The 13,411-nt window shown below is 37.6% G+C and overlaps 1 protein-coding gene across 1 annotated transcript in view; it reads left to right on the top strand.

Moving 5' to 3' along the window:
• Positions 1–11,793, top strand: part of LOC118837740 (pseudouridine 5'-phosphatase) — a 178,446-nt gene extending 166,653 nt beyond the window's left edge. The window contains exon 4 of the mRNA XM_036744809.1: positions 11,155–11,793. Within this exon, the coding sequence (XP_036600704.1) occupies positions 11,155–11,331 (177 nt within the window). The 3' untranslated portion in view covers positions 11,332–11,793. The remainder of the gene's footprint in view (positions 1–11,154) is intronic.
• Positions 11,794–13,411: the final 1,618 nt, after the last annotated feature.

Here is a 13,411-nt window from a genome sequence, read left to right as displayed (position 1 = left end):
AGGTACTCTTGCTGCCCCACAGAAAGTGTAGGGTTTTGCTGCACAATGTATAAGATTCTCATTAAATTCCACAAGCTTCCACAAATTCCTTGACTTTAGATTTGAAGGCTATTGTTCTGTTGTGAAAAACATTTGAGAATTAAAATGCAATTTATATTTATACACACTGATATATAACAAAGATCAGATGATGCACAGAATATAATTTTTATGTATTTAAAATCAGTCATAATATGTTAGCCTTTTGAGAAGTATAATTCTTATCCTCTCCTCACTCCAAGGAGTGAAGGAGTCCACTCTATAAACAAGGCTATCCATATGTAATACAACTAGTTTAAAGTGATAACAGATGTAAAGTGACATTTTTGTTGACAATATAAAGAAACCATTAGTGAAAAAAGAGTTATGTTGGCCCACTAGAAGCAAGTAATTAAGATTTGCCTTATTAGACCTCCAAACACAGAAGGTCTTTTTGTAGTTTTATTTGATTGGTTTTAAATGGCTGCTGACAGATTGATGGACATGGAGTCAGTATTTTAAAAAGACAAAGGGGAAAAAAGCTTTTTGTGCTATATTGAAGTTCTTTGGCAGAGTTTTATTTATATATATACATTATAATATGGAAACACTGTCTCATGATACAGTTTTCTTGAATGAAAGATATAGCAGACTCTTTAAGGCTCCTTTCATCCCCTTCAGGAATGCTTAATCATGAATTTTCAAAGACTGGACATTTCCCTAAGAAAAAAGAAACAATGGCCTCTGTGGTACAGTTGATTCATCCATTTGGCTTTCAGTTCCAATGAATGTAATTGTAAGTCTGTTTGTGTCAATGCTGATTTTTACTCTTTGGTAGATCAAAATCAAATCACCAGATAATCACTGAGGGCCTACTTTGGACAAAGCATTGTTAACTCTTCTGTGGCCTTGATGATCTACTTTAAGACTGCTCCTGGCAGAATGATTAGAATAATATTGGCTTGCATTTCATAGTGCTTTAGAGCTTTCAAGGTTTAGGGTTTACACATATTATCTCATTTCATTGTCATAACATTGGGGCTGTTAATATTCACATTTTACAGTTGAGGAAACTAAGATTGAGTAGGGTTAGGTGACTTGCCAGGGTCAAACTAAGAGCCACTTTATAGCTTTGCCATCTAGCCACTTTTGCTTCTGGAGTAATGTCCACTCTGGGACCTTGTTCTCCTTAGGGTGATTGCTGCTCAGGAAGGACTATTTCAGGAAGGGGCCTAACCATTTCACTTCTGACTCTCCAGTCATCTCCATAGCTTCTCAGCTGCCTTGCCTAATTTTGGGTACCCTTTCCCCCCAACCTCCACCTTAGCTCTACAAACAAAAAACAAGATCAGATCAAATCTGCCATTGTTATTGGATGGTGTGTGTCAGTGTACTCCCTCCCCCAAAGTCCTACTCACCACCTCATGTAGCTTGCAGGACCAAAGTGCTCTTCTGGGTCTCCTACTTTCTTTGTGTGTTGTTTCCTCCATTAGAATGTAAGTTCTTTGAGGATAGCTACTCTGTTTTCTTTCTGTAGCTATCCACTGTTATCCCCATAACAGTATTATCCACTGTTAGCACAGTGCTTAACATGTAGCAAACACTTTATAAATGCTTTTTCATTCATTCAGTTGTCTAAGGCTGGATTTGAACTCAGGTTTTCTGACTCCCAAGTCTAGCTGTGTCCACACTGATGATTATTTCTAAAATTAAGAAATCAAAAATTACTTATACAAATTTTTATTACAGAATTTAATGCTAAGATAAATACAAATAGTAAAATATACATTTCCCTAATAGTCAGCAGCAGCACAAGGCTCCTTAGAACCTAAAAATATTTAAAAAAAAAATTCTTAGTTTATAGGCTGTGCAAAAACAGATGGCCAGGTATGGCCTTTGGACTGGGCTGTACTTTGTAGACCCACTTCCAATCTAACAATGCAACTAAAACTTCTCTCTCCAACATTATCCATGATCTCTTAATTGCTCAATCTAAGGGACTTTTCTCAGTCCTCATTCTTCCTGAATCCCTGAAGCTTTTCACTCTATCAGTCATGCTCTTCTCTTTGATACTCTTTTCTTTCTGGGTCCCATGGCAGTACTTTCTCCTAGTTCTCTTCCAACCTGATTGTTCCTTTTTTCTCCTTTGCTGGACCTTAAGTGAGATGGCACCTGCTAGCTATGGCTAGCTCTGCCCTGAGCTGTCTTCTCTTCTCCCTGTAGACTCTTTCACATTGTGATTTCATCAGCTCCCACAGATTCATTCTCTGTGCTGATGATTCTCAGATAGACTTTTCATCCTTAACCTCTTTCCTAAGGTCCAGCATCGCTAACTCCTTATTGGACATCTCAAACCAGATGACAAACCAAAGACATCTTAAACTCAGCATGTTCAAAATAATTCATTATCTTACCCCCACCCCAAGTCCTCTCCTATTCCTAATTTTTCTGTTACTGTAGAGGAGATTACTATTACTATTGTCACCCAGGCTCACTCCCCCATAACAATCATTTGCAAAGTCCTATCAATTCTGTGTTTGTAAAATCTCTCATACAAACATCTCTTTCTTCTGGACACAGCCATGCCCTTATGCAGGTGCTTATGACCTATTGCCTGGACTATTACAATAGCCTTCTGGTTAGTCTCCCTGACTCAAGGCTCTCCATTCAAAGACACTCCAGTCCATCCTTTAGATAGCTATCAACATGATCTTCCTGAAATGTAGGTCTGACCATGTCATTCCCAATCAATAAACTCTAGTGGCTCCCTTTCATCTTCAAGATCAAATTAGGACTATATAAGACCTCTGTTTGGCGTTCAAAGTCCTTCATAGCCTGGTCCCTTCCCACCTTTGCAGTCTTCTCAAACCTTACTCCCTCCATCCAGTGACACTCACCTCCATGTACTCCATTTCCAAAATCCATGTCTTTCCTCAGTTGCTTAACTTCAATTTATCCTGTCTACATTCTGTTTGTATATCATTGCTTTCTTGTTTTCTTGCGTATTAGATTGTGAACTCATTGAAAGTAGAAAATGTTTTGTCTTTTTTCGTGTCATCAGCACTTAGCACAGAGCCTGAAATCTATATTTAGCAGATTTGCATATATTGGATATGTGTACCAGCATTGGTTTCCATAGCCACCTCAGGGTATATATAAATAATGTCAAAACAATATGGGATGGTTCTCTGGAAGGGGAAAGAGAAAGATTTGCTGAGAAAAATTTTGGTGATTAAAAATAGATCAATAATGCTTTTAATTAAAAAAGTTAATAATGCTAAAACAACCAATTCACTTTAGTATTGTGGGTTTGTTTGTAAATAAACTGACAGCTGAAATAATTGTTGGGTATTGGCTGGTGTTTAATAAATGTGTTGGATGAATAAATAACAAATTGGCTAGTAAAAGCTTTTTTCTTGTTTTGAAATCGTGTCACATTTTCAACAAATTATTATAAAAATGATCAAATATACTTTCAATTTGAGGCTGTTTAGAGTAGACAACTTTTTTTTTCCCCAGATAAACTCATTAGAATGGATTATAGTGGTATTCTTATAAATGAGACTCATATCAAATATATTTTCCATCAGACAACATTCCCAATTAATGATAATCTTTTTTAAAAATGTTTTAAATCATAGGCAAGCCAGTTTCATTAACTATTATGCCGTTAATAATTTCCCTAAATGGGAAACATCGCATATAGATTAGTATCTTATTGTGGTCAGATGATAGCACTCCAGAATTTTCCACTTGTAAGATTATATGCCCATCCTAACAGGCTGCTAACTGTTCCCTGTTCTTGACATTCCAGATCTTGCCTCTTAGTATTCCTGTAGCCTTTGCCTATTCTTTCAGTGTGCTCCCTTCTAACTTCACCTCATAGAATCTTGCCTGGCACACAGTAAGCACTATATAAATGTTAGCTGCTGTTATCATTATTATTCCATCATGGTACAATTCATGAGTCACCTTCTCAGTGACAGTCCCCTCATTCCTTCGCTCACTAGTATACTCCTCCCCATAAATTACGTTATATTTTCTAATCTATGTACATTCTATGTACTCCCTAGTAGACTCATAAACACCTTGAAAGCGGGGAGTTGTTTCATTTTTGCCTTGGTAGCAAAGTCCCTTTTATACCCATTAGGCCCCTGATAAATGTCTGTTAAATTAAATTAGCTTTTATTATGCTAGTCATGAAGATTAGAAAACTGCAATAAGGAACATTCAGTACTATTTGGAAGTAAGTTATAATGACCATATTTTATCATACAGTGTACTTAGTGCTATACATAAGAATTGTCTACTCTGAAAATTATGTAGAGTGACTATTTAAAGCTAGGCAGTTTCACTCTGCAATTTAGTAAATGCCCATGATGCCTCCTGTTTGCCCCAAGCCTGTTTATCCTTAGACAATCCAAGCCAAGTTTCTAAATGACTTTTAAAAAGTTAAATTAGGAAAATTGATAAGATATTAAAATAAATTATATTTTTGCATGTAAGTATGTTAGGGCAAATGAATCAAAGAAGTCAGTACTCACAATAAGAAAGAATAATCAGTAATTTGGAAGTTCAACAATTTGAAAAAACATTGTTTCTACTGTGTTTAGTGCACTGTGCTAAGCAGTGGGTACACAAATCAAGCTATCAACAAATATTTATTGTGCTTACAGTGTTCCAGGCACTGACTAAGCAGAAGGTACAAAGAAAAAGCAACATCATACCCTACCTTAAAGAACTTACAATCTACTTAGGGGTACTAGATAGATAGATAATCGATAGATATACTTACATGTCAGAAATATACAGAGCAGGCAGAAGGTAAAATCCAAGAGGAGAAGTTACTAGCATACGGGGGGCATTTGGGAAGGTGTCGAAGAAGGCAACCTTTGACCTGAGGATTGAAGGAAGGAAGGGATTGTTAAAGAGTCAGAGGAACATGTGGAACATATTCCAAGTCCAAGGAAATAGCCAGTGCAAAGACACTGAGATGAAAGATAGAGCATCTTGTGTGAGACATTCCAAAGCACCTTTCAGCCATAACGTAGAATGCATGGAGAGGAGTAATGGATAAGAAGATCAAGGAGGCAGGAAGGGCCCATGTTCTGAAGAGCTTTGAATAAGCAAACAGAAGGTAAAGCATCTATCCTGACAGTCACAGGACCAAGGGCTGGGAATATAAATAGAGACTATCCTTGCACCCAAAGAGCTTACATTCTAATCAAGGAAATAACATTTAGCATAGTGATGACCAGGGAAGGAAATTTAGGTCTGGAGAGTCACAGAGGTTGACACAGTGCCAAACACAGGAGCTTATATTTGATCCTTGAGGTAATAGGGAGCCACTTGAGTTTATTGACTCAAGGCAAGGAAACCAACTAGAAAGTCATTATAGTTGTCCAGGCAAGAAATGATGAGGGCCTGAATGAACAAGGGTAGGTGGCAGAGGTGATAGTAGAGAAAAGAGATGCAATAGATAGGGGTAGAAATGATAAGCAATTGATTGGGGGAAGTGAGAGTCAGCAATGGAGGATGACACAAAATTGCAGGCATGGGTAACTGAGAAGATGGTGGTGCCCTTGACAGTATTATTGATAAGTTCAAAAGAGAACAGATAATGAAATTATTTTACCCTGTCACAGTAAGGCCTACAGTAATGATCTAAAACCTCTTCCATCTTTTCTTCCTTCTCTCTCTGCCTTCTCCCCTCCACCCCAGGCCAGGAGTTTGAATATCAATTAGTTATCAGTTCTCCAAGTATTTCTTCTCCCCAGGAATCTGCACCAGTCTCCCTGCTTGATGCAAATAAGAACTGTGTAAAAGTCTTATCAGATTTACTGGTTTTGGTGCCCTTTCAGCAGGGCTGCAGCAGACCTGACCAGTTTCCATCCACCCTGACTACTTCTTATTGTGAGCATTTTTCTTCAATAAATCTAGTTTATTTCATTTTTTCCCTGCTGATTATGTCCTATTGTGTTCTATACTTCCTTACACTGAGACTTGGAATTTCAAACTTATTTAAAATACAGTTCCAACAATATTGATTTGATTTAGAGCTTTATGGTGTTTTTTTTTTAAAAACACTCTCATATTACCTCCTTTAGCCTTGCATTATGCTTTAGCTCAGATGTCCATACTCCATGATTTTGAAGTCCTAAGTCTTTAAAACAGAACCAGAAAATTGTAGGGAAAAATGTAAACATAAACCAATGAACATGACATACATATATGACATGAGAAAATAGGTGGAAATTTCCCCAAAGAATAAGAAGCATTGAAAAGTGTTTCAGTTATGTCTTTTATGTATGTTTTTGATGATACTTTTCCTCATCACTTTAAGTTGTTGATACTTTCTATTTCCTGTGACCGTATAACAGAATTTGAAGTAAGGAAAAGCCCCAAGTAACAATCATGATTGAGAAATGCACTGTTTCCTAATTAGGCAACCAGGTGTCACAGTATATGGAGAACTCTGGACTTGGAGTCAGGAAAACCTGAGTTTGAATACTGCTTCAGACATATTACCTATGTGATTCTGGGCAAGTCAAGTAACCTCTCTGTGCCTCAGTTTGCTTATCTATAAAACAGAGATAGTAATAGTACCTCCCTCCCACGGTTGTTGTTAAAAATGAGATAATATGCAACCTTAACTGCTTTGTAAGTGCTAGCAGTTAATTACATTATCCAGTTAGCTCATTTGACCCGTTTATGGATGGGCTGTACAATGTATAAGCATTCTTTCCAGAACTCTTTCATGTGTGCATAGTTGCGTAGTTGATCTTTTAAATTTTTATTTTAGAAAACTAACTGCTTAGCAACCACAGATCTTCAAAACATACCCATAGTGTCAAAAGACTGAAAGAGGATCCATAATTTTTTTTTAAATTAAAATTGTCTCTGATAACTTAGCTAACCAGAATAAATTGTGGAGGGGAAAAATAAAATCTTTTCAAAAACTGTCACAGGTAGAAATCAGAATTTTTCAATAGCCTGTGAGAAATGGTTGGTATTTCAAAAGTAAAGTTTGATAAAAATAAAAGAACCAAGAGATATCTTTGACAAACTGGAGAAAATTAGGAAGAACTTATTAAAAAATCGGCTTTAAGGACATCATAATATTAAAGGACAAGTCAAAGGACTGATCGTAGTATACCTGATTTTTGTCAGATTTATATTCTATTCATGAATACAAATCTCAGCCTCTCTATCACTTCATATCCAGTGTGTTTTATGTTTTCCTATAAATCTCCCATAAAGACTCTGTCCAAATGTACCAGAAGACTTACTCTATTAGTTTTTAAAGCCTTTCATAACCTGGCCCCTTCCAACTTTTCCATTCTTTTTACACATTATTCCCTTCCTTGTACACTATCCAGTAACATACATAATACTCCAGCTCCAAGAATTTTCTTTGGCTGTCACCCATGCAGTTTCCTCTTCATTTGTTCCTCCTGGTTTCCCTGACTTCCTTCATCCCCCAGTTAAAATCCCACTTTCCTCGAGAAGCCTCTCCTAAAACCCTTAATTGCTGATGCCTTCCCTCCAAGATTATCTCCAATTTATCCTGTTTTTATCTTGTTTCTACATGCTATCTCCCACATTAGACTGTGAGCTCCTTGAGAGCAGGGAATGACTTTTGCCTGTCTTTGAATCCCTAGACTTTAACACAGGGCCTAACTCATAGTAGGCACTTAATAAAAAGCTTGTTGACATGACTTCTTTTGGTACTTAGTGATGCCAGTGTACCATTCAGCATATCACTCTTTTATTCTTAGTACATTATTGGCCTTCCTGTTCCAATTTTATCAGTCCTTGATAAATGATATTCTATTCTACTTGTATTTGCAGATTTTTAGCAGTAATATTATATAACCTACTTTGGATCATAGATTTTGACAGGAAAGGACCTTATAGATCCATCTAATACAACCGCCTCACTTTACAAAAGAGAAAACTGAAGCACTGGTGGTAGGTGCTGTGTATGCCACTACCTAAAATTAGGCCATGCCCACATGCCTTTTCGTTACTCTTGCAGGCATGTGTAATTTTAATTTTTCTGAAATTGTGGTGTTCCATGACTCGCAGCCATATAGTATCAAATGGAGAATACTGATTCTAAAGAGATGCAGTTTTGCAAGAATAGACAGCTTTGCATCATTATCACAGAACTGTTTTCTGAGTACCCTCCAACTGAGCCTCGTCTTCCTTACACTGAGTCATCTGCTTTCTTGAAATCAATAAATAAACATTTTGGGATCTTATATGCATCTCTCAGTCAGTGGTGTGAGCATCAAGATATGTCCAATGTAGAAAATTATTTGTGAAAATTTTTTCCTTTATCTTCTAACTTTTTAAAGATGATTGCTACATGTGATACATAGTTTTCTTATGGATTTAATAAAGATCAGAAAGCAGGCAAATGAATTATTTGCTGATGCTAGGTGATTTTGTGGAGGTGGGGTGAAATATAAAAGTATTGACTGTGATGTTGTATGATCTTTTAGAATCTTCCCCCATTTGAGATAACTTGCGAACTAGATCCTAAAATACCTTTAAAACTATATCAATTCCAACACAGATTTCTTTCATATTTAGCAAGGTTTGGCTATTTTTTCTAATTTAATCTTAAGTGCCATTACCATTTCTTCATTGTAGTTTATCACTTTCAGAGATGATCTAATCTAAGTGGTCTTTCCAGTATTCTTACAGTTGACAGTAGAGAATTGTAAAAGTCTGACAGACATATTCCATTTTTTTTATCTTGTTGTCATATTCCTTTTGTTTTTTAAATGCAGCTGGTCTCGGGATAATTTGGTTCCATTGTACATAGAAGCTGAAAATCAGAGAGTTTTAATTAGCTTGTTCAAGGTCACACAGCTTATTGACAGTCCTGAGATTCGAATTCTGTTCTTTTAATCCAATTCGAGTGTTCTTTCCACCCCATTACAACTGTCTCCCAGTGTAGAGAAGGGCAGGTAAGCTATAAAAGATCAGAAAGATAGGAGGCCAGGTAATGAAAGACATTGAACTGCAAAAAGAGGGCCTTTTATTGTATATTAGAGGTGATAGGGGAGCCACTGGAGTTTATTGAAGGGGGAAAGGGACGGACCAGTGTGACATGATCAGACCTGTGCTTTAGGGATATCGATTTGACATCTGAATGAAGGACGGACTGGAGCGGGGAAAGACTTGAGCAAGAAGACCAACTAGCAGGCTAATGTGGTCCAGATGAGGGTCTGCACCAGAGTGGTGACAGCATCAAGGGATAAAAGGCACCCTTATGCCAGAGATGTTAGGAAAGTGGAATCAATGAGACTTGGCAACTCCTTGCTTCTTAGCAACAGAAATTAGATACTCGGGCTAAGGGCAGGGAGTTCAAAGTGATACCTAGGCCCCCCAGGTAGTTAGTTTGTTAACATAGTTCCTGAGATGCTTATCACCTCTTAGAGGACATTTGGATAAATGTTGGCTAACAGCAGAGATAATAAGAGGAATTATTAGGTAAGAGTGTTTACAAATGGAGAGGTAAGAAGAGGGAAAGATTGAAAAACTTTATAATTAACATCAGTCAGGAATTCTTTATTATTTAGAAGGATTTAGTCAATCTAGGAGGCAGCTAGGTGGTTCAGTGGATAGAGCCCTAGAGTAAGGAAGACCTGAGTTCAAATGTGACCTCAGACACTTACTGGCTGTGTGAACCTGGGAAAGTCACTTAACATCTGTTTGCCTTAATCCACTGGAGAAGGAAATGATAAACTATTCCAGTATCTTTACCAAGAAAACCCCATAGACCAGGGGTGAGGACCTGCAGCCTCAAGGCCACATGTGGCTTTCTATAGGTGCTGGGGTGTGGCCTTTTGACTGAGCCCAAGTTTTACAGAACAAATCCTATTATTAAAGGGATTTGTTCTGTGAAGTTTGGGTTTAGTCAAAGGGCCACACTTGAGGACCTAGAGGGCCACATGTGGCCTTAGGGCCTCTGGCTCTCCATCCCTGCCACAGACAGTATATGGTCCATGGGGTCATGGAGAGTCAGACATTACCAAACAACTAAATAAAAACAAAAGTCAATCGAGCTCACATTTATATAGTGCTTTCAGGTTCACAGAAGTTCTTCCTTCACGATGTCCCTTTGAGACATCTAAATACTGTGCCTATTTTATAGATAAGGCCCAGAAAAGTGCAGTTTTTGCCAAGGTGTCAGGGCTGGTATAACAGATCCTGATGCTTCCTTTCCAGCTTCAAACTTTCACAAGCTTTGCTGGTGATATTGAAAAATACATTTCATTGTACACCATTAGTTTTGCTTACAAAATAATAGACAGTAACCAGTTTCCTGTTTTAAGTATGTCATAATCAGAAATTCACAGAAAGTCTACCCAGCAGAAAGAACATTTACCAGCTCGATGATGAATATAGTATCCTTTTAAATGTGAATTTCTAAATGAAGAGAGCACAGGAGCTTTTAAATTCCTGTGCGTCAGTAATCCAGATAATAAGATGGATATACATGATAAACCAAAACAGATGCTTCACATGGGCACTGAATTTTTGTGCTAATTAGATTTTTGTTACTTAACACTGGCACACAGGCAACTGAATTTTTAAACAAAAACACCCTAATCATTTAATTTACAAACTATAGTACATGAGACATTAACAGTCCTGAAAATAATTCTGTATTTTTAAAACATGAAATTTTCATCATTTCCTCCCATGCCTGTGATGTTCAGTTATTGATTGGACAGATTTTTGTTTTTCAATATAATAGGTTTTTGACTGAGAATTACTGATATGGCTTAACCCAGCTAAACAGAATTTCACTCATGTTTGTTCTTACCAGAGCTTCACTAAAGTACAAGTTTGGAAAGCCAATTAGCAACTTGAAAGCCTGTTTACTGGCCAGGCAACAATATTCACTAATTCATAAGAACATTGCCAGTTGTTTTACCTGCCAATTTTTACAAAATAAGACAAACTGATCATGATGGTGAAGTGGTGATTATGATATCGGTGATGATTATAATGATGATGGTGAGCTTGGTGTTAATGTTTATGATAAAAACTGAGTTTAAATGTCTCATTACCTAACATGACTTAATTGCCTTGTCTTTCTGTTCTTGTGTACCACAGTGCCTTGTGTTCGAAGATGCTCCAAATGGAGTTGAGGCAGCCCGTGCAGCTGGGATGCAGGTGGTTATGGTTCCAGATGAACAATTGAACCCTGAGCTTACAAGAAGAGCAACATTGGTGCTGAAATCACTAGAGGACTTTAAGCCAGAATTGTTTGGTTTGCCACCATATGATTGACAGATATTCTAATGATGGTCTGTTTTTTGGCATTATTCCCCAATTTGTTATCTTGGATTTTTTTTCCATTTTAATGGGGAGCTGGTAAAGAAAATCAACATATAATCAAAAAAAGTTTATTAGCCAATAATTTAGACTTTCTTGCCACCATATCATTTACTGTAATTTCCAAGTAATTCAATAAATTCATCCTACCCTGACATTCTCTTTGTTTGAGGATGAATAAACAATAAAAATGGCCAAGATGAATTAAAGAACAAATCATAATTAACATCTGAATACTGAGTAATTGAGCATACTAAAGTGAAAAATACCTAGCTGTGATTTATGTTTCCCTATCAACGTGGGATCATGTCTACACTCAGAAGATATTCAATAAAATTGATGAAGATGATTTATTTTAGTAAATGCTAAATTGCTATTTTTTAAAAAAAATAATAAAACTTTTAAGATTACTATTTACATCTTGATAGTTTTATTGTCAGTAACTTACTTCTAACGTGGCATGATAATCCTATACCTGAAGCTGTAGTCTTGCCCACTTTACTGTTTTCTACCTCAGTATTTTCTACCTTGATAGGATGAAAATGTAGTCTGTAACACTGAGTAAGTCTTTTAAGCCAAGTCTTAGGCAGCTCAGTAGGACTTATTTACTACATCAGAAACTTAATGGGAGGGTGTTCTCCATGCTGATCAAATCATAGTTCATTGTCAAGGGTATGCTGCTAAATATTCAACAACTGGCTTTCTGCAACTGCATGACACCTTTAAGTTTAATCTACATTATTGACATTTTATCCATCACTGTCATGAGTCTAAACAATGAACAAAACAATAGCATTTATTTTTAGCATTTGCCAATTTCTAAGACAAAAGCTCTCACTAAAAATTTAATAATTGGCTCTCAAGTTGTTCAAGCTGGCTCTAGCATACCCCTGCATCATCCTTCCCATATTTGCATAATTATTTTCAGTGTATAAAAACATGATGATCTTTCAGGCCAACTTAATGACCTTAATGTGCATCATTTTTATAGATATCTTTTTCAAAGACACAGAGATCTTGTGATGTAATACAAAAGGCGGTTATAATTTCACAGATTTTAGAAGAGAACCTATGCCTCTCAGTGAGTATTGTTACCTTTTTAAATGTTCTGAGTGATGGAAGTGTCATTAAAATAAATGTGTATCTTCTTGAGTTAAGTATTTTGACAGGGATACCATTCACATGGAGAGATGAGGTGTCATGTTTTCTAAGAAATGGATAGATGTCACATTTCGTAAGAAATTAATAATATAGTCACATTTCAAAAGGACAGTACTAGGGGGAGAGCCAAGATGTCAGCTGGAAAATAGAGACTCACTTAAGCTCTCCCCCAAATCCCTCCAAACACCTATAAAATGGCTCTGAACAAATTCTAAAGCTACAGAACCCACAAAATAACAGAGGGAAGCAGGTCTCCACAGCCTCGATGGTTGCTGGGAAGGGTCTATTGTACCATATTGGGAGCAGAGCGCAGCCCACTGTGGGCTGCGCAAGGACAGACCAGGGCAGAGGAAATCAGGCAGACCAAGTTTCAGGGCTGTGAATCACTGAGCTGTAGCAGTTACCAGACTTCCCAACCCACAAATGCCAAAGATCACAGAGGAGGTCAGTGGGAAAACTACTGGATCTGGGTGAGAGAAGTGCTGGGTCTGGCACCAGACCTGGGGGTGGCAGAGGTGGCATGGCGGCAGCAGCAGCAGGAAACCAAGGCAACTGCTTCCAGAGCTCCAGTGTCAGCTGCTTCCAGAGTCCCTGGCCCACACGGCAGGAGGAATCAAGCAGCAGATCAGAGCAGGAATACAGGGAGCACTTTACTAGCACAGAGGCAAGGTTCTCTTGCTTTACCCTGCTTGTGTCTGGGTCACAGTCCTGGTTGGCAGTTCTTGGTGGAGGAGGAGTGCTGGTGTGGCAGAGCTTGTGGTGACTGTGGAGAGGGAATCCTCCCAGTAGCTACACGGCAGGAAGGAGCACTTGCACTCTCAGACCAGACAGGGCACAGGCCAGGAGAGAAGTATCATACCACCTCAGAATACAA

The sequence above is a fragment of the Trichosurus vulpecula genome, chromosome 2 (assembly GCF_011100635.1).
Source record: "Trichosurus vulpecula isolate mTriVul1 chromosome 2, mTriVul1.pri, whole genome shotgun sequence".
Lineage (NCBI taxonomy): Eukaryota > Metazoa > Chordata > Mammalia > Diprotodontia > Phalangeridae > Trichosurus > Trichosurus vulpecula.
The sequence above is the reverse complement of the archived record's forward strand: the minus strand, read 5'-3'. Positions and strand labels throughout refer to the sequence as shown.